This window comes from Caretta caretta, chromosome 4 (assembly GCF_965140235.1).
Source record: "Caretta caretta isolate rCarCar2 chromosome 4, rCarCar1.hap1, whole genome shotgun sequence".
Lineage (NCBI taxonomy): Eukaryota > Metazoa > Chordata > Testudines > Cheloniidae > Caretta > Caretta caretta.
The window spans coordinates 152900259-152920865 of NC_134209.1; the positions used below are offsets into that span (position 1 = coordinate 152900259).

The 20607-nt window shown below is 59.1% G+C and overlaps 1 protein-coding gene across 3 annotated transcripts; it reads right to left on the reverse strand.

The window, feature by feature from the left end:
- Window positions 1–277: 277 nt before the first annotated feature.
- PCED1A (PC-esterase domain containing 1A) lies at window positions 278–19986 on the reverse strand. 3 transcript variants are annotated; one of them, XM_048846511.2, is made up of 10 exons: window positions 19876–19986; window positions 18841–18969; window positions 12670–12778; window positions 11849–11928; window positions 9994–10226; window positions 8964–9114; window positions 6110–6356; window positions 5611–5694; window positions 4593–4808; window positions 278–1763 (listed from the first exon to the last, which is right to left on the reverse strand). In XM_048846511.2, exons 3-10 carry the CDS (start codon window positions 12740–12742, stop codon window positions 1537–1539), a joined length of 1311 nt encoding a protein of 436 aa, XP_048702468.2. In that variant the 5' UTR covers window positions 12743–12778; window positions 18841–18969; window positions 19876–19986; the 3' UTR covers window positions 278–1536. The 3 variants fall into 3 exon arrangements, with proteins under 3 accessions (XP_048702468.2, XP_074984293.1, XP_074984294.1); XM_075128192.1 differs by having other exon boundaries at window positions 12628–12778; XM_075128193.1 differs by lacking the exons at window positions 18841–18969; window positions 19876–19986 and having other exon boundaries at window positions 12599–12676.
- Window positions 19987–20607: the final 621 nt, after the last annotated feature.

Sequence of the window (20607 nt, forward strand, 5' to 3'; positions counted from 1 at the left end):
TGGAGGGGGGCCAGCGGCCCTGTTAGGAGCTGGACCGAGGCCCACGCAGGCCTGCTGAGGGCCAAAGAGCCCTGCCAGGGCCCCTGGGGTGGGTCACCCTGAGTCTGGTTAAGGCGAAGGGCCATTCAGCCTCCCTCCTTGGCACATGGAGCCACCCCCAAGTTGTCAGCCAAGTCTTTGGCTGCGTGAGCTAACGGAGTAATTCCAGCAGCAGGGTGCAGTAGTAGGTTGTTATCTAATAGGCCAGCCACTGGTGGAAGGACAGAAGGACAGCCTCCACTAGTCAAAGCTTTATTAACAAGTCAACAAAACACACAAGAACACTTGCCTAGAACAGCATTTCCTGTTCAATAACCACTGTGCCAGCAGCAGGGCCCCCCCCCGGGCCTGTGGGCAGATGGCCAGGAAGGGACTCAACTCACAGTTATGCCGGTGCAACCTGATCGGCTCAGTGCAGCTGAGCACAGGGCTGGGCCCGCTAGCTAGCAAGCCTGGCTGGGGCTAGAGGGTTTTAGTGCATTGAGCCACCAAGGGCTCTGCCCTGCAGCCTGCCAGCGTAAAGCAACCTCAGAGCAGCATGACCCTGCCCACCCCTCAGGAAGGGGCACGGGGGGGTATAGTGCAGACCCACCTCATGACATAACATCCCACGGAGGGGGCTGAAAACAGATCAACGATTAAGAAACATGAGCTCGCCCTGAGAACCCCATGGAGAGCAGGCGAGGCCACCGGCCGGCTCACAGCCATGGCAGTCCGGGGCAGGAAGCCTGGCAGGGGCAAACCACTCCCTGCCCGCCCCATCTGGGCAGGTTTGTAACAGCAGCGGATGGGGATGGGGGAACTGGACTCAGTGCTGGGGAGAGACTTAGGCTGGACAGACAGACCGCCTGGGCGAGGCCCCAGCAGCCCCAGCCCCTTGGCAGACGGCTGGCATTCAGCACCTCCCCCAGGTGGCTGCCAATCCTCACCGGCTCCAGCACCTGGCAGGATGGGGCCCTCCGCCCCTCATGGGCCTGGCCTACAGAGCGCTTCCCGCTGCAGTATCCCGGCCCCAGCACGGGGCTGGGACGCTCTGTCTAGACCTGTTCCCAGTACCGTCACTGGGCACGGCGTGCCATGCTCCCTGAGCTGCCGGTCCACAGGGAGCCTCCAAGGAAGGGACCCAGCCCGGCCAGCTCTCGGGAAAGGAAACAACCCCCACCCTCCCCGCCTGCATCCACCAGCTGGAGCCAGCCCGGCTGTGCCCAACTGCAGGGCGTTTGTCCTGAGCCAGAGCACCTGGCAGCTCACAGCCCCTTCTCGCCAGGCCCCCGCAGCCCTCTGCCCCCCACCCCAAATACTACATGTAATAACTCAGCCATCTGAGTGGTAGCCGCCTCCAGGCCAGGGCGCCCTCTGACGCCCAGGTGCATCATCGTGGCACGCACCTGCAGACAGGCAAGCCAACCCTACCCGAGTCTGTTCAGAGCCAGAGCCGAGCGCTTGGCAGGGAGCCCGCCCGCCTGCAGGGAGACGCCCCAGCTCTGCCAGGGCCCCTCAGTAGCAACTGTAGTGGGGCCTGTTGTAGGGGGGCCCAGACCTCCACCTCACTGGCTGCCGCCTCATTATGAAGCCGTGGGAGCGCCCACCGTGGCCTCTCCTGGTCGGGCTCCGAGGGTGCGGAGGGAAGCTGGGTCCTGGGTTTCCTGAGAAGCCAGGGAAGGGCCCCGGGCCCGGAAGAGCGTGCGGTGCGCCCCAGGAAGCTTGAAAGCGGCTGGCAGGACCTAGGGCGAGAAGCAGGGTGTGGGGGGCGAGACGAGTCAATCCAGCAGGGTCTGGACAGGAACCAGGGGGGTGGGGGAGGACTCAGGGATCTGCATGAGGCCAATTCTCCAGAGCAATGGGCACCCAGATACACAGCCGCCCTCCTGTGCCCCCCCCACCACCCACCCACACACTGCCAGCAGCCACCGGCCCTCACACCGCCTGGACAGCTGGGCACCGGCAGCTTATTTGAACAGTGACACCAGCTCTGTGCCTTTAACAAATCTAACCCCCATTCCGCAGTCAAGTGTCCGGTGATGGGGCTCAGCCTGTCCCCGCGCCCGGGCCCCTCAGAGCAACGCCCCGCTGCAGCAAACCCTGACCAAATCGTCCCAGCAGCAGGGATCACACGCGCAGGACGATCGTCCATGCTCCAGAAGCCGCCAGACTTAGGGTTCGGCTGCAGGTCTCCCAGGGCTTCACCGGCTGAAGCTGGGGCTGAAATGCAGCCAGCTCCTGGGTGCAGCACGGCGGGTGTTTGACGCCGTGGAACGAGGGCTCGGACTGGCCAGAAAGGCTGCAGAACAAACACGGCTCGAGGGGGCAGGGGTCAGAAGAGGTAGTTACTCTTTCGGAGTTGGGCCAGGAGCCCAGGACAATTCTTGAAACCAGGTACGGGAGGTAATGTCCTTAATTGGACCAACTTCTGGTGGGGAGAGAGAGGAGCGTTGGACCTACACAGACAGGTCTGGGCCAGGTGCACAGAGGGTGGGACAGATTGGTTAAGGTCAGTAGTTAACATGTTTCAAGATGAAGTGGCCTGTTAACACCTCTCCAGTCATGGGGGCAAGGGGTGTGTGGGGGGCGGGGAATAAGAGAGGGAAGAAAACAAAAAGAGAGAGAGAGGAGAGAGGCTGGGGACAGGTATTAATACCTGGTGGCATGGGCCCCCCCTTACATGCTAATTGCACTTCCTCCTCTCTCCATTGTGGAATATCAGAGCTAATTTTGATTCGGGGGGGGGGAGGGATAGCTCAGGGGTTTGCACATTGGCCTGCTAAACCCAGGATTGTGAGTTCAATCCTTGAGGGGGCCATTTAGGGATCTGGGGCAAAAATTGGGGATTGGTCCTGCTTTGAGCAGGGGGTGGGACTAGGTGACCTCCTGAGGTCCCTTCCCACCCTGGTATTCTGTGATTCTATGAAAAAGGTGGGGGAGGGAGTGGCCGGGGGAGGGGTTAGGGCATTAACCCTCCCTCCCCCACCCATGACTGGCAGGGTCTTCGCAGGACACTTCATTTCCAGTGGTGCCTGGAAAGCTGTTAACTAGCTCTGCTAAACAGCCGCGGAGGCTCGGAGTCCGTCCACACAGGGGATTATACCCGCTCAGGCTGGGGGCTGGAAAATGGCTGTATAGACAACAGGGCCAATCTCTGCGACCCTGCAAGTGGGGAGGGTCCCAAGCCCAGCCTCCAGCCTGAGCCTGACCGCCCCGCAGCCTGAGCCCTGCAAGCCGCAGTCAGCTGACCCAGACCGGCGGCAAACACGCCCTCTGAGCCCCCGGCCCAGACCGGAGGAGCAGCTCTGCGTAGGTCGAACGCTTGTCTCTACCCCCCCGGAAGCTGGTCCAAAGACAGACATTCCTTCCCACCCTGCAGCTCCCACTCCTGTAAGACGCCGACGTGTCCCTTTCACATCTCGGCAGCCCCTGCACTGCACTGGGTACAGCGCCCCCCTACTGAATCCCCTGGGGTACCCGTCCCCCAGGCAGGACTGGAGGATCTCTGGGTCAGCGGCCCGGCTCAGCCAGGCTCCGAGCCAGCCGCTCTGGCGCAGGGTTATTCAGACAGCGGCACAGGGCCTGGCTCCAACACTCTCCCCGTCGGAGCCGCTCTGAGGGAGCCCGGGGACCCGCGCAGGAGAGGAACGAGCGCGACACCGAGGTCTCAGGAGATGCTGCCCACCTGCCCGGTCCCTGGGCCGCTGACCGCGGAGAGACTCCTCTCCTCCATCGAGCCACGCAGCAGAGGGAGCAGTCGGGGAGAGGGGAAGGGGCCGGCAGGGACCAGGACACAGTCCGGAGCAGGCAGGGAGAAGACCGAAGGCTCACAGGTGAGCGTGAGAAGCAGCACAGGGCAGGAAGGCGGAGGCAGACCCGCGAAGACGAGGAGCAGGAGAGCGGCCAGGGCAGGGATACAGGGTCACAGCCGTAAAGAACATGGGAACGGCCCCATCGGATCAGACTCACGGCCCAGCCCAGGCAGCCAGTGACCAGCTGCTTCACAGGAAGGTACAAGAAATCCCAGAAGGCCCAACTGGGGGCATTTCCTCCCAGGTCTCGGAGCGTCAGGGCTGGCTTGGACCCCAAGCAGGAGGATTTAGACCCCCTCTCTAATCCTCTGGAGTGTAACTGCAGCGATTCTGTACGTCCCAGGTCCAGTCACCTCTGGAATGCTACTAAGCTCTTGGCCTGAGTCACGTCACGTGGCAGAGAGTCCCACAGATCAGTCACTGTCTATTTTGTTGAGTGTCCTCCTGGTCCTAGGGTTTGGCTGCCGCAGGGCGGGAGGGAAGCCACGCCAGAGCCAGGAAGGCTGCACCGGACGGGCGATGAAGGAGTAGGGCATGGAGAGGCAAGAGCAGTGGGAAAAGTCACAGAGGAGACAGGCGGAGCGGAGCAGCGACCTCCAGAGGCAGCAGCAGAGAGAGGTGTCCAGGCCAGACCGAACAGGAGTGGGGCGAGAGATTGAGGCAGGAAGTCGTGAGTGCCACGGGCCCCCGCAAGTGAGAATCCGCCAGGGCCAGGTGCACCAAGGGGGGTGTGGCAGGAGCGTGGGACCGAGGACCTACCCTCCGCACTGAATCCGGGGCAGTTGTCGAAGCTGATGTATCCGGAGAGGGGCGCGCCAGGCCCCGCGTCGCTGGGGAGGAAGGGGGAGTCTTCCTGGAAAATGGGGTCCTCGGAGGGGCAGCAGAAGTCAAAGGGGGGCCGGGGAGCCGGAGGGGGCAGCGGGCAGGCGCTGGGCGGGGGCATCCAGGACAGGCAGCTGCTGTCCCACTCGGGCCCTGCAGAGTCAGAGACGTGACCGAGCGCGGACCCTGGGGAGGTCCCGGGCAAAAGGGTTGAGAGCCTTGGACGAGGGCTCCCGTCTGGGGGGCCGCGGGGGGAGAAGGGTCAGAAGGAGCCATTTGAGACCAGGGCCAGGCTCGGGTCGGCTCATTCCCCCCAGACTGGTAGCACCGGCAGCTCTGAGAGCAGGGCCCCGTGACGGCGCTCCCGGGGCTCCGAGCCCCTCGGCCCCCCACAGCCCCCGGGGGGCAGCGGCCCCTGGAGACTGCACCCCGGGGCCGTGCAATGCGTTGGCCGCATGCGCCCCCCGCTGGCTCTTGGCAGCAGCGACCTACACGGGCACTGTTCCCAAAGCCCCCCTGGCACGACCTGGGTGCTGTGGGTGGCAGTAGGGAGCTGGGGGCGGGGGGCTGAGGAGAAGAGCTGGGGGCTACCACCATGCCCCCCCCCCCCCACCGCCCCGGCAGGGGCCTCGTCAGCGTCAGTCACGCCGGGGCCTGGCCGGGCTCGGCTGGCTGGCTGGCGCCCCAGGGCACGGCCACGGGCACACACTGACGAGCGCGGGGAAGGTGCCCACCCCCCCTCGGCAGCACTACGCTCAGCCAGCTCCCCTTGGGGGGGCCACAGGGCTGTCGGCCACAGGAGAGAGGCGGCCAAAGCCTGGCTGAGGAGGGGGCTGGGAGCCGGCAACAGGCCACCCCCTAAGTGGACGGGGGTCCCTTCCCCAGCCGCCCCCCCCGCGTGGTTGCCCGACCTAAGGAGGTGCCCACAGCCCCTGCCCACCACCAAGATCTTTACCCCAGGGGCAGGGCGGAGCAGCGTGGGGCGCCGGGCAGGGGGTGGGCTGCGAGCCCCACTCCAGAGCATTTGCCTGAAAGCAACCTGAAGAAAGGGAAAAGCAGATCCATCAGCAGCGCGGCCAGCTCCCACCCCCCGTCTCCCACCCCCTCTTGCTGCAGCATGCCCACCCCCACTCCCTCCTCCCCACGCCCACCCTCACCCCCTCCCGTCGCTGCACATCCGCCCCCCCACCCCCCTGCCACAGCACGTCCACCCCCCTCACACTCCCAGCCCCCGCAGCGGCACCCACCCCGCATCTCCCACCTCCTCTTGCTGCAGCGCTCCCACCCCCGCCCCCTCCCACCCCCGCAGCGGCACCCCCCCCGTCTCCCCCCCACATCTCTCTCCCCCCTTGCTCCAGCATGTCCACCCCCTCCCCCCCATCTCCCACCCCCCGCAGGGGCACCCCCCCCCATCTCCCAGCCCCTCTTGCGACATCCCCCGCTCCCCCACTCGCCGTCCTGGGGTCTCTTCTCCGGGATCTCGACCCCCCAGGCGTCGGCCACGTGGGCCAGCAGCAGCTGGCTGATCCTGCGGTGGACAGCCTGGCTCCAGTGGACGCCGTCCCCCCGGCGGTGGTGCGCCTCGAAGCGGAAGTAGTAATGCAGGTCCAGCACGTCGAAGTGGTGGCTGCTGGCCAGGACGGCCCCGTAGAAGTTGCCCTCGATCACATTGTGGGGCACCTTCCTGCCTCGGCGCTGCAGCTGGAGGCAGAGAAAGGAGCCACTGGGCCAGGCCAGCGGGGCTCCCGCAGACGGGGAGGGCCACGCTCCAGGGACCCGGCCCACGAGAACACCTCGCTCCTGGGGATGGTACAAGACAGCAGGACGGCCTGGCAGATACAGCCGTGCCTGGGGGTGCAGGACCTCTTTGCCAGTAGCTGCAGGCAGGGGCAGGGAGTGCTAGGGCCCAGCCCAGAGCTACCACCCCTTTCCAGCCTGCTGCCTAGCAAGGGGGGCAGCCCAGCTGGGGGCTTTTCCTGCCTGGGCCTGTTTAGGTTTAACCCCTTGAGTCCTCGGCACTCGCCTGTCCGTGCAGGCTGAGGCTCGGGAATGCAGGAAGAAGAGAATGCTGATCAGAGCAGGCTGTTTTCTGCAGCAGGGCCAGGTAGCCAGTGGCGAGGAGAATGGGAAAAGTTAATGGTAGCTTAGGTACAAGTGATCATGACTTGATCACATTTATAAGGTGCAAACAGAATAAAGTCCAGGCCAGTAACATATCTTTGGTGGCTGAATAGGGCCAATTTCAGCTAAAACAAACATGAGGCATATCAGCTGAGAGGAAGAATTTAATCAGGAGAATGTGAATGATCACTGGGGGAATTGTTTAAGAATTAGATGTCCCAAAAGCCACAATCAAGAAAGAAGTATGTGCTGGTTAAAAAACTGACCTGGGTTTAGAGTGGAAGTGAAGACAGCTAGAAAACAAAATTAAAAAAGAATACGTACAAATGGAAGAAAAGGGAAATTGATAATAATGAACATAAATCAAAAGATAGGAATTGTAGAAAATTGATAAGGGAAGCCAAGGGACACAATGCGAACTCTATGGCCAGCAGAGTTAAGAAGAGTAAAAAGGAGTTTCTTAAATATTAAGAACAAAAAGAATTTTAACAATAGTATTGGTCCATTATTAGATGGAAATGGTGTTATGCAGAAATAATGCAGAAAAGGCAAACATGTTCAATAAACATTTCTATTCTGTATGGGGGGGCAGGGAAACAGATGATATAAAGTTAGACATTTTAAAATCAGCAGGTACAGATAACTTGCATCCAAGAGTTTTAAAAGGAGCTGACTGAGGCACTTGCTGATCCGTTAATATTGATTTTTAGTGAGTCTTGGCATACTGGGGAAGTTCCAAAAGAAACCTAATGTTGTGCCAGTGTGTAAAAAGGTGACCAGGATGACCCAAGTAACTATAGGCCTGTCAGTCTGACATCGATCCCAGGTAAGATAAGGGAGCAGCTGACATGGGACTTGATTAATAGAGAATTAAAAGAAGATAATGCAATTAATGCGACTCAACATAGGATCTATTTTCCTTTAGCCTATCAGACTAACTTGATCTCTTTGAGGAGATACCAAGTTTCAGTAATAGAGTTGATATAATATACTTAGAATTCTCCAGAATGTTTGATTTCATACTGCACAAAATTGTGATTAAAAAATTAGAATAATATAAAATGAACATGGCACACATGAAATGGATTAAAAACTGGCTAACTGATAGGTCTCAAAGTGTAATTGTAAATAGGGAATCCTCATCCCTGTGGGATCGGTTCTTGGCCCTACTCTATTAACATTTTTATCAATGATCTGAAAGAAACCAAAATCTTCATCGAGAAAGTTTGCAGCTAGCACAACAACTGGGGGCCTGGGGAATAACGCCGAGGACAGGTCACTGATCCAGAGCAATCTGCTTCACATAGTCAACTGGGCACAAGCAAACAATGTGTGTTTTAATATGGCTAAATGTAAACGTGTACATCTAGGAGCAAAGAACGCACGCCGTACGTACAGGACAGGGGATTCGACCCAGTGACTCCGAAAAACACTTGGGGGCTAATCAGCGGAATAGGAGCTCCCCGTGCGACGCTGGGGCCAAAGAGCTAATGTGATCGTGGGATGCATGAACAGAGGAATCTCAAGTAGGAATCGAGAGGTGATTTTCCCTCTGTATTTGGCACTGGGGCGACCATTGCTGGGATCCCTGTGTCCAGTTCTGGTGCCCACAATTCAGGACAGATATTGATAAATTGGTCAGAGAAGAGCCAGGAGAATGATTAAAAAGTTAGAAAACCTAGGCTCAGCGTGGGGGGAAGTGGGGGAATTTCTCTGGCCTGTGCCAGACAGGCCAGACTAGATGATCTAACATCCCTTCTACCCTTAAGCTCCATGAACCTCTGGCTCAGAGATTTCAGAGTAGGAAATCAGTGAGAGCTGATGAGGCCTGTTTCCATCAGCTCCCGTCGTGTCAGCAGAGGCCCAGCCAGTACGAGGCACGGCAAGGCCAGGCTGACGGGAACCCCTCACCCCCCACAGCAGCTAGGCAGCCTGCAGCTCTCGGCCGCAGGAGGCAGAGGGTTAACTTTGGAGCTGTGACTAGGGTTTCAGACAAGGCCTGTCCCAGGAGGGTGCCCTGCGGGGTGTGCCCGCGTGGGCTGGAGAGCGGTGCAGCCGGGGGTACCAGCCCTGGTAGCTGGCCCTGCCCCTGGGCTCAGCACTTTATCCCAGTCCCAGCCGCACATCCCCCAGAGCACCCTCAGCGAGCAGCACCGGGGTCCGGGGCGAAGCTGCAGTTCACGTTACCTCTGGGGTGAGGAAGCCCCCGATGATTTTGTGGCCCACGGGCATCGTCATGTTCCACACCAGGAGGCAGGCATGGGGCAGCACCTTGTCCAGGCGGTTAAAGGCCTTCTCCAGATTCACCCGGTACTGCTTCATGGACTTGGGGCCGTACCTGCAGGGCAGCAGAGCAGACAGAAGTCATGGCCCTCGGGACTGACACGGGGTCGGATCCATCTGGCCCCCACGAGGAGCAGCACTGGGCAAAGGCAGGAGCCTGTCGGCCAGCCGCTCTGCAGAAACGGCTCTATGGGCGAGGCTGGCCAGGCAGGCGTTTCTGCACCGAGATGCCACCATCGGCCAGGGGCAGGGAGGGGAGGTTGCCCCACCATCCCCCAGCGTGGGACATGGAGTTTGCGGGGCAAGAGGGAAGCTGGGGGCCTGCTCGCTGTCTGTGCCCCTCTGAGACCCGCTCCCCCAGCTGTGAGACACCTCACCACCCCCGAGTAGAGCCCCGCGAGTGGCACCCACGAGGTGCTCAGACACCATGGGCACGGGCCAACAGCCAGAGCAGAATGCATATGCAGGACCGAGCTCCCTCCTCTTGGGCAGGTGGCAGGTCGGCAGCCCCGTCACTAGCCGAGCCAACGCCCTCCTGGCTCGCTCACCGGGCTTGCCCAGATCTCTCAGACTGGACTGGACTAAGTAATGCTGCTGGCTGTACATGCACAAGAGGGACAGAGCCCGGCTGGCCCCACGGAGTGAAAAGCGGGAACGTCTGTGTCCATGGGGCAGGCTCCCACAACACAGGGGGTCTTAGTGAACCAGCTGCCGTGTGCCTACATGCCCAGCACTGCCCTTGGCTGGACGGACTCGGAACCGCTGATTTGTGTCTCACGGGCCCTGTACTGCCAGCAGAGAGTCTCCTTTAGCTGCCCTGGCCGGGCTGTGGCAGCCGGAGGGGCTCAGTTCTCTCCCTGAGGGTGCTGTGCAGCCCCATGTGACCTCGCAGAGGCCCGAGTTCTCCTGCCAGGGCGGGGGTAACACCGGGTACCTGCTCACGTCCCACAAGCAGGAGTTGATGACGACGACGTCGGGCTGCGGCCCAGCCTGGAAGTCGGCCAGGATGCTCTCCATGTAGTCGGAGTAGACACGGGTGACGAAGTAGAAGCGCACCAGGTGATGGTCCGTGCGGTACTGCCGCACCTCCTTGTAGTGGGTGCCGTTGGTCAGCTCACCCAACATGCCGCCTTCCACCAGGCAGTCATTCTCAAAGCTCAGCTCCCCCTGGCGGAGACGGGACGCAGAGGCCCTCAGCCCGCCTGTCGCCCGCACCGAGAGCCCTGCGCCCATACCAGATCGACAGCCACGGCGAAGCAGCCGCGTGTCGGGCCGCCGCTCGCGGGAGCCAGCGCTCTCCGGCATGGCCGTGCCACCCCCAGCCCTGCCCACGGGGATGGGCACCAGGCTCACCAGCAGCTGTCCCTGGTCACACTAGTGTGTGCAAGTCGGGGTGTGCGAGCTGGGACAGCAGCTGGTGAGCCAGGGGCCGGCCCCAGGGGACGGGGCTGGGGGCGGTACAGCCATGCAGGAGGAGCTGCCTGCTCAGGGCGCTGGCTCCTGCGAGCGGCTGCCCGACGTGCTGCTCCAGTTCCCGGTACAGCCCTGCAGCTCCACGGACACCCACATCTGCGGATACAAATCCTGTGTGTGCGCAGGGCTCTACCCCCAGGGGAGTGATGCCCTCTCGTGCCCACTGCCGGGTCGTCCTCTGCCCTCCCATCCCCAAGAACTGCGCCCAGCCACGGCCTGCAGCCTTCCCGTGAGCTGGGGAGTGACCCGAGGCCTCTTCTGGGCACAGAGGAGCGGAGCTGGCCCAGGGCACACAGCAAGCCAGGGCAAGGGCTGGGGTTGGATCCCAGAGCCCCAGCTCCAGGCCAGTGCTGGTCTACCACAAGGCCTTGCCTCCCCCTGGACCCAAATGACAACACTAGGGCCTGTAGGTGCGTGCCCTTCCGGCCCCTCCCAATAGCCGAGCCCCACCCCAGGCTAGGTAGCTCCCGGCCCCTTCTCAAGGCCCCACCCCAGCACCGCGGGACAGCACCACTTTTACCCTCCCTCTGGACGGCTGCAGGGGCTGAGCACCAGCCGGGGGAGCGCAGTGGGACGATGCTATTCCCAACACCAGCCAGCAGGGGGCACTCACGTGGCAAGACATCCCCCCATTCTACACGTGAACCACTGATGGGAGGCACGGAGGGGGGTGCGCCAGGCCCAGGACTGTTCTGCTTCTTCGGTTACATCTGAGTTTCAAAGCCTCCCACCGGAAACAAGAAACCCTCCTCCCCCGTCAAGCAACACTATTGCTAGACGACACAGCTGGCTCAGACCCAACAAGCTCTAGCTGCTTCCTCCTTCGCTGAGCCGGACCCGGAGCCAGGACCGCGCAGTCTGCAGGCCTTTGGGAGGGCACCGGCTTAGAGCCAGAGAACATCAGGGTCGGCAGGGACCTCAGGAGGTTCTAGTCCAACCCCTGCTCAAAGCAGGACCAACCCCAGCTAAATCATCCCAGCCAGGGCTTTGTCAAGCCGGACCTTAAAAACCTCTAAGGAAGGAGGCTTGTCTGGCTACTGGCCACCAGGCAACCAGATTAGTTTTCTCCACTTCTCTTTATGCAGCAGCAGCCACCCAAACTGGTTGTCTCAGCTGTGCCCACAGAGGGGGAGCACACACCAGAGCTGACTGCACCAGAAGCAACGGCTGTCGGGGGCGCAAGGCCCAGCAGGGGGCACCCAAGGGCACGGACCCCGGATTGGAGAAGCGCCCCAGCGACATGGCGGCTGCGTGTGGTTTAGTTCCCCAGCCCTGTGGGACAGAGGCTGGCTGCTCCGGATCCGCAGGCTCAGTACCTTGGCTTTCAGCTGGGACTGGCTGAGGAGAGCATCCTTCTGCAAAAGCAACACCAGGTCCTTGTAAACCGATCGCTGGACTGCAAAGGGAAAATGGAGACAGAGGTAGCCCGGGGTCGCCCGTCTTTGGGGGAGCAACATCTTCGCCTCTTGGGCGCTAACGCAAGGACCAGCCCCGGGTCTCGTTCGGGGCGGGGTGGAAGAGGCCCTTGCTCAGAATGGGACGTGTCTGTGCCGGCCAGGCGCGCTTGGTGGGCTGCGGCTGGGGGGGCAGATGTCAGGAACGAGACGACATGCCAGCTGCCGTGCTGGGGGTGGGCAGGGCGGTCGTGCTGCACGGACTCTGGGGGGGGGTGCAAGGGCAGCGCTGCGTAGCGGAGACACGGGTCCAGCTCACCCAGCGTAGGGAACACCCTCCCTCCCCAGGCCAGCTTCAGTTACGGAGTGGGGCCAGAACGACAGGGCACCCAGAGGGAAGTCAGAGAAATCCACTCTGCCCACTGCAGGGCTCAAACTCCCTGCCCCCCCCCCCCAGGGGGCGAGTTCAGAGGCCTGGCTGCCCTTCGCCTTTCCCCAGCCAGTCCTGCCGCGGAAGGGGGTTACCCCACGCAGCCGCTCTGTCTGCGCAAGCCAGGGCAAACCCACGGTTGCTGGCAAGGCAGAGAGCCCCGCTGGGGCTGCAGGGAGCTTGCAGCCCGGCACGCAGGAAAACCCACTTTGGACGTGGAGCCAAAGACAACTTGGCTCTACCGTGGCCGAGAGGGGTCGAGGGAACCCACCCCCCGTGCTGGGGGGCTCCGGCGTCCCTTCGGCTGACTCACTGGAATCCCCCACGACCACCACGAACTTGTTGTGCAGGAGCTGCCGGACTTCGTGCGTGACGAAAGTGACCATGGCTTGGCAGGCGGCCGCTCCCCAGCAAGCAGAGCCCTGCTCAGCGAAGGAGAGAGACAAGACTGAGGCCTGCATCCTCCTCCACCCACGCTGGGAGCGGCCTCTGCACCCCCTGGAAAACTCCCACAGGCTGCCCGCGCATAGGCTGCCCGTGCACTGCCCCCGCCGCCAGGAGGGCAGCACAGGGAGGCCAGACACAGAGCTGTCAGCCAGGATCAGGGGCAGTGTCAACAGCAGCTGTTGGGCTCGTGGTTTGTGTGACTATGACGTGTTTTCAGGTCACGTTTCCCCCAAACCCTTTGTACTTCTGCTAAGAGAAAAATGTCTGGACCATCCTCCCAGCATGCTTTGCACTTGGGCCCAGCAAGCCGGTAAGCTGTGGGGACCCCTCTTCCTGGTACCCGGTCAGGGACAAGGTCAGTGTCACGTGAAGGCTTCGCAAACTGCATGCTGGGCTACGGTGCAGCATGCCACGGCTGGATAGGACACAATGGCAGAGCAACAGGGTAAAATATTTGGTCCTGTCGAAGCCTGGCCCCCATACACCCGGTACCAAGGGAGAGCGAGCACACGACGCCTCTTCGTTTAGCAGACTCGTGGAAAACGTCATTCAAAACAAGAGAAGAAACTTTCAAGAACAGGTACGGCAATCGTAGGTTCCCTCGTGAACGTTGTAAAAACTGGGGCATGAGGAAAGAAGTCAGCCCATCGGTTCAGAGCGGCTTCGAGCTGCTCTGTGCTGGTCTAGCTTTGTCGCCAGTTCGTTAATCCAAACTGAACACTAACAGAGCCACACAAAGCAAGTTCTCGAGGGACTCTCAGGCCCTGGGCACTGACCCAGCGAGGACGGACAGACCCTCTCTGCCTGGAGTGCTGAGGCTGCTGCTCCTGCATCCCGGGGGCTTCTTGCCGGGTGGGAGGCAGGGCGGAGACCAGGGGAACCCAGGCAGTGGATTCGGAGTCAGACTCTGCTTTGTGCCCTGCACTGAGACACGCTGCGTAGCGTGGGACACCCCCTGGCACTGGGGCAAAGGATGAACAAGGCGCAGAGCCAGGGTGAATGGGGCCTTTAATTACCCAGCTGCCCTGCTTGTTTTCCACTGGCTCCTCCACCCATTCCGGGACGGCCCATTAAAGCCCAGCCCCTTAGACACCCTCTGGCCTGGGGTCGGGTGTTGGCAGCAGCCACCTCAAAGCTTGCCATGGCCCAGCGTTCCCACCTCTGCACCATGGAGCACTGGGCCGGACGTCCAGATATTGAACCACGCAGACCCTGCCCGGCGCTGACCCGGCCCTGCCCCTGGAAGGCTGATGGGAAAGAAGGAGCTTTTCAGCTCCGCTTCGGCCTTGCGGCTGTTCCAGGGAGAGCCGTGAAGCGGGCAGGGGGCAGAGGAGCGGGGCTGTGCCCCTTCTGGCTCCTTTAGCCTGGAGCGAAGGCCCAGCTGGAGTCTCTGGTTTATACGGCAATGCCAGAGAGAAATCCGGGCTCCAGCGTGCCAGGTGCTGTACAAAGAGGCAGGCCTGGCCCCCAGGAACTCCCGGTCTGAGCAAAGGGAGAGCATGAGGGACTGCTCTGCAGATGAGAGCTGAGGGAGGGTCAAGGTCCCAGGGGAGTCTGTGGACACGCTGGGAACTCCCTGACTGGAACGGGCTATGCTGCCAACAGGCCCATAACTGCGTCGAGCCTGAGCTTTGCCAGCACAGCTCCAGCGTTTCTCTCTCCCACCTCCCCCCACGTTCCTAGCAGACATCGCTGGGCCAGCGAAACCACTGCCCTGCAGCCCAGGCCCACCCGCCAAGGCCATCCTCCCCCTCGGCAGGACTTGTTTTGTTCCTGGGCAGGATTTTAACATTAAACCAGCCTGCCCCGCTTTTATGGGCGAGGTTACAGGACACCGACCCACCTGTGAATCCCAATCAAGTAGGGGAAGGGGGGTGGGATTCAGGCTGTTAACACCCATGTGGCTCACATGCTGCAGACCCTTGGGAAGGGTTCACTGCCCCCGCCCCCCCGAGTTCCTCTCTGCAGACTCTGCTCCCGCTCTTTCCACTCCGTTTGTGCTACGTCGGTTAGGGACGCGCTCACCTATGGGTATCGTTACACCAGTGCCTTGCACTGCTGAAAGGTCCTTACACTAGTGTGGCTTGTTCCCTTTCCCATCTGGGAATAAGTACACGGGTAAAAGCCCTTTTATACTGGCAGGACTGCCTCAGAGCTAGGGGGCTGGGCCGCTTGAACTGGGCTGGGAGAGGTGGAGCCACTTCCGCAGACAAGCGGCAAGGTATGAAAAACAGAACAGGGGCAAAAAAAATGTTCACACCTTTTCAGCTTCTCTCCATCACCAAGACACAAAGCACACGGCCCAGGGTGAAATACTGGCCTACAACAGTCCCAGGGCAAAACTCACTGGGGCCCAGCTTTCTCCCACAGTATTTTTCCTTTGTAGGTTTAATTTAGCAAAAGTTTGGGATGCTGCACTTGTACCTGCCTTCCCCACCACCACCGCCTTTCCCCCTTGGGTTAGACAGGGCCCTAACTGGGCACTTCTGAGAGACTGATTTCAATTTCTGGGAGAGAAAAGCTAAGAACTATGTTATTGCAACATTAAATCTGAGTGAGGAAACACAAGCGTTCGGGTTCCTACAGTAATACTAACTAGACTGCATTGTAGCCCTACGTGTGGGTTTAAGTTACTCTTGGCCCACCCCAGGGCGGGGGTCTACACTGCAGTGGTCTGGGTAGGGTCAGCCGCCAGATCAGCTACAGGAGAGAGGCTAGCAGGACACCACCCTGCCCTTTCTTTAACCATTATTTTTATTAGCTAACCAGGCAAATGCCCACCCCCCTCCCAGCAGGGCACAGAGAAATAATGACACATGAGCAGCACTTGCATTACTTACAGCATTCCCCATCCCAGACAGTTCCTAGGTGGTTGTCAGTAGGTTGATCACACTTTTCCTGGCTAGGCATATTCATGTGTCTTGGCCCCTTTTCCTTATCTAAGCTTCCACACTCATATCTCTGGGGGGGGTCACCACACTGTTAATTGGTTACCTATTTACCTCATTAGCTTTTGTCAATTAGTTGCCATGATATTTCTATAGTATCCCCGCTGTTGACACCTGTACATTTTGGTTATACGTATTCCTTACACTCATCCTCAACTGCTAATAGTGGCTAGCCGTCACATTCAGCCCCCAACTGAAAACCCTCTCCAGCACATCATCAAGGATCACAACCTATCCTGAAAAATGATCCCTCCCACTCACAGATCTTGGGAGACAGGCCAGTCCTCACCTACAGACAGCCCCCCAACCTGAAGCAAATATTTTCCAGCAACCACACACCACACAACAGAAACACCAACCCAGGAACCTATCCTTGCCACAAAGCCCGTTGCCAACTTTGCCCACATATCTATTCAGGGGACACCATCATAAGGCCTAATCACATCAGCCACACTATCAGAGGCTCGTTCACCTGCACATCCACCAATGTGATCTATGCCATCATGTGCCAGCAATGCCCCTCTGCCATGTACATTGGCCAAACCGGACAGTCTCTTTGCAAAAGAATCAATGGACACAAATCTGTCATCAGGAACCATAACATTCGAAAACCAGTAGGAGAACACTTCAACCTCTCTGGCCACTCAGTAACAGATTTAAAGGTGGCAATTTTGCAACAGAAAAGCTTCAAAAACAGACTCTCAAGGAGAAACTGCTGAGCTTGAATTAATCTGCAAACGAGATCCCATTAACTTGGGTTTGAAGAGAGACTGGGAGTGACTGGGTCATTCCACATATTGAATCTATTTCCCCATGTTAAGTATCCTCCCACCTTCTGGTCAACTGTCTGAATGGGCCATCTTGATGATCACGACAAAAGGGTTTTTTTTCCTCCTGCTGATAATAGCTCATCTTAACTAATTAGGTTTCAGAGGAACAGCCCTGTTAGTCTGTATTCGCAAAAAGAAAAGGAGTACTTGTGGCACCTTAGAGACTAACCAATTTATTTGAGCATGAGCTTTCGTGAGCTACAGCTCACTTCATCAGATGTTTACCGTGGAAACTGCAGCAGACTTTATATACACACAGAGAATATGAAACAATACCTCCTCCCACCCCACTGTCCTGCTGGTAATAGCTTATCTAAAATGATCAACAGGTGGGCCATTTCCAGCACAAATCCAGGTTTTCTCACCCTCCACCCCCCCACACAAATTCACTCTCCTGCTGGTGCTAGCCCATCCAAAGTGACAACTCTTTACATAATCAAGTCGGGCTATTTCCTGCATAGATCCAGGTTTTCTCACATCCCCCCCACCCCCATACACACACAAACTCACTCTCCTGCTGGTAATAGCTCATCTAAACTGACCACTCTCCAAGTTTAAATCCAAGTTAAACCAGAACATGGGGGGGGGGGGGGGAATCTGGTTTAACTTGGATTTAAACTTGGAGAGTGGTCAGTTTAGATGAGCTATTACCAGCAGGAGAGTGAGTTTGTGTGTGTATGGGGGTGGGGGGGATGTGACAAAACCTTGATCTATGCAGGAAATAGCCCGACTTGATTATGTAAAGAGTTGTCACTTTGGATGGGCTAGCACCAGCAGGAGAGTGAATTTGTGTGGGGGGGTGGAGGGTGAGAAAACCTGGATTTGTGCTGGAAATGGCCCACCTGTTGATCATTTTAGATAAGCTATTACCAGCAGGACAGTGGGGTGGGAGGAGGTATTGTTTCATATTCTCTGTGTGTTTATAAAGTCTGCTGCAGTTTCCACGGTATACATCTGATGAAGTGAGCTGTAGCTCACGAAAGCTCATGCTCAAATAAATTGGTTAGTCTCTAAGGTGCCACAAGTACTCCTTTTCTTAACTAATTAGCCTCTTACTCCACCTTTTCCTGTTCTCTGTATGTGTATAATCTTCTTACTGCATGTTCCACTCTATGCGTCCGATGAAGTGGGCTCTAGTCCACGAAAGCTCCTGCTCAAAGAAATGTGTTAGTCTCTAAGATGCCACAAAAAGAACAGGAGGACTCATGGCACCTTAAAGACTAAACACCTTTATTTGAGCACGAGCTTTCGTGGGCTCCAGCTCTCCTGTTCTTTTTGCGGATACAAACTAACACAGCTGCTACTCTGAACCCTTTACTTGTGGTTTCAAACTTCCTATCAGTCAACTCTCTTATGACTAGTCTCCAAGGTGCCACAAGTACTCCTCTCTTTTTTCTTTGCTTAATTTGTGGCTTCCTGTCACCCGCCCATCAGTTCCTCATGCCAAACTAATCCTAAATCCTAATTAGTTATGCTCAGCAAACTACCTTGTAGAACATAAGAACGGCCATACAGGGCCAGACCAAAGGTCCATCTAGCCCAGTGTCCTGTCTTCTGATTGTGGCCAATGCCAGGTGCTTCAGAGGGAATGAATAGAACAGGGAATCATCTCGTGATCCATCCCCTGTCATCTATGTGTCTTGGGATCTGTCCTTGCATTACAGCATGAACCAACCTTATAAGGAAGACTACACCATCATATACAGACAGCATCTTCTATTCCTCTTTATTTGGCTGCATAGCTCCTGCTTACTGTGAAATGCCCGAGTATATTCAAAGACATGCCCATGAACTTGTCCATTGCAGGACTGAGCTTTCAATTGCAATACTAAGAGCTTTGCACAGGGTTGCGTTAAATGAGACAGAAGCCCTCTCCTACTCTCCACCACCATGGCTATTGCTGGCTCGGCCAGAGCTTTCGGAGACCGTACTCCTAGCGTAGACAGGGCTAAACCAAGGGCAAGTGTTTCCATTAGCTTAAAAGCCACAATTGTGACACAACGGCTACCTTTAGGTCTCCCTGCCTCCTGGCAAGGGGCATGGGGGCTCATCCCAGCAGGAAGAGGGTTTGGTGCCTTAGTTTTTTAAGCCCGTCTCTGAACTGGCACCAAAGCAGGGAGGAGCCCCCCCAGGCCTGCACTTGGCTCTCTCGCTTTCCTTCAGACCCTTCACCCAGCCAGTCACTCACTGCCAGGAAGTGCCCACCCAAGAGTCACTCCTGTGACCAGCTGTGAAAATATCTGGAAGTGAAGCAATTACCTCCAGTGCGCCCACGTTCCCGAGCAAGCGGCCTGGGTGCCGGGACAGGGCTCTGGCCTTTTGCTAGTAGTTACAGAGCAGCCACAAGCAAGCAGTGTCGGTCTCCAGCAGGTGGCCAATCACATGGGGCTATTCAGGGATTAAAGGGGCATCAGTCAGAAAAACAAATCCCATCTCTACCTGCCGCTGCTGCCAAGGTCCCCAGGCAGGAGGCCTGGGCTCAGAGGTAACAGACTAACTCCCCCAGCGCTGGCCCTGGCCCTGCTGAAGGAGGATTCAGGCCCGTGGGAGCCCTACCATGGCCAGGGCTGGAAGAGGTGAGAGGCAAACACGCGGGTCCCCGCCCGACGGAGCTCTTTCATTTGCTGCGTGCGGGCTGTGCGGGTCCCTCACACGCAGCAGCAGAGGGAGGGTGAAGCGTTGTCCGTGTCCAAAACCGGCAGCTGCGGGTGGGCGAGGAGGGGGAGCTAATCTCTCGGGGTTGGGGGGCTGACTCCCTCCAGCGGGGTCCCTTTAACCCCACCTGCGACGGCCGCCTGCTGTGAGCGGAGGGGCAGCGCCTGGAAAACACCCCCTGGGAGCTGGGCGTCGAGCAAGACCGAGCCCTTCGACAGCCAGCGCCGGCAACGCCGCCGGCCGGGCGCTGGCAGGGGCCCGCGGGGCGATCCCCCAGCGCGGGCAGGCAGCCGCCCTGCGCCGCGCCGGGAGCCTCCCCTCCGCGCCTGCGGCCACCCGGGCCCCTGCCGCAGCCGGACCGTTCAGCCCCAGACCCGAACCACCCCCCCGCAGCCAGCAAAGCCGGGGGGGCCGGGAAGAGGCTGAGCGGACCAGGCGACTCCCCCCGCCCGAGCCGAGGGACGCGCAGGCTGCGAGTTCCAGCCGCCCGGGACCGGGAGCCCGCCGCAGCCCCACGGGTTCGAGCCGCGTTACCCCGGATCCACACCAGCCCGGGGGAGTCATGCCCGTGTTCACCCCCCATTGCACAAGGGTGACCGGGGGCGCTGCCGCCCGGAGCCCGCGCGCTTGTCCCCGTACCTGCCCCCGGCGCCGAGCCCGCCTGCCCGCGGGGCGCACGGCCGGGCAGCGAGCCCGGCTGTCCCGCGTCCCGCTCGGCTGCCTGCGCCTGGCCCGGCTCGCCCCCTTCGCACTCCGCTTTCCTGCCAGCGCCCCGCCCCGGGGGTGCGGGGCCGGCCGCGCAGCTGGGCGCTGGGGGGCGGGGGGGGGCAGAGGCTGCCGCTGCAGAGGAGAAGGCTCTGGGGACAGCAGCAGTGCGGAGCGTGGGGGGCTGCTGATGGGGGGAGCAGAGGTCAGCTGGAGCGAGACACACACCCCCTCCCCGGAAAGTCTGAGCCCACACTGGAGCATTTAATTTCAGAAAGGGGAACTACACAACCCTGCAGGCTGTGTGGAAGCTTTAGAAACACCATAATAGAAGCTCAGCTTAAATGTATACCCCCATTTAAAAACGTAAGAGCGGCCAGAGTGGGTCAGACCAAGGGTCCATCCAGCCCAGTGTCATCTACCGACAGTGGCCACTGCCAGGTGCCCCAGAGGGAGTGAACCTAACAGTGATCTCTCTCCTGCCATCCAGCTCCACACTCTGACAAACAGCGGCTAGGGACACCCTTCCTTACCCATCCTGGCTAATAGCCATTAATGGACTTAACCTCCATGAATTTATCCAGCTCTCTTTTAAACCCTGTTATAGTCCAGGCCTTCACAACCTCCTCAGGCAAGGAGTTCCACAGGTTGACTGTGCGCTGAGTG

Excerpts from the sequence above, each read along its gene's own strand:
- PCED1A (XM_075128192.1), bottom strand. The coding sequence starts at position 12,742 with ATGGTCACTTTCGTCACGCACGAAGTCCGGCAGCTCCTGCACAACAAG. Across the intron at positions 11,929-12,627 it reads GGAGCCCCCCAGCACGGGGG|TCCAGCGATCGGTTTACAAG; the intron begins GTGGGTTCCCTC and ends TTCCCTTTGCAG. Across the intron at positions 6,357-8,963 it reads GGGGCTTCCTCACCCCAGAG|CTGCAGCGCCGAGGCAGGAA; the intron begins GTAACGTGAACT and ends CTCTGCCTCCAG.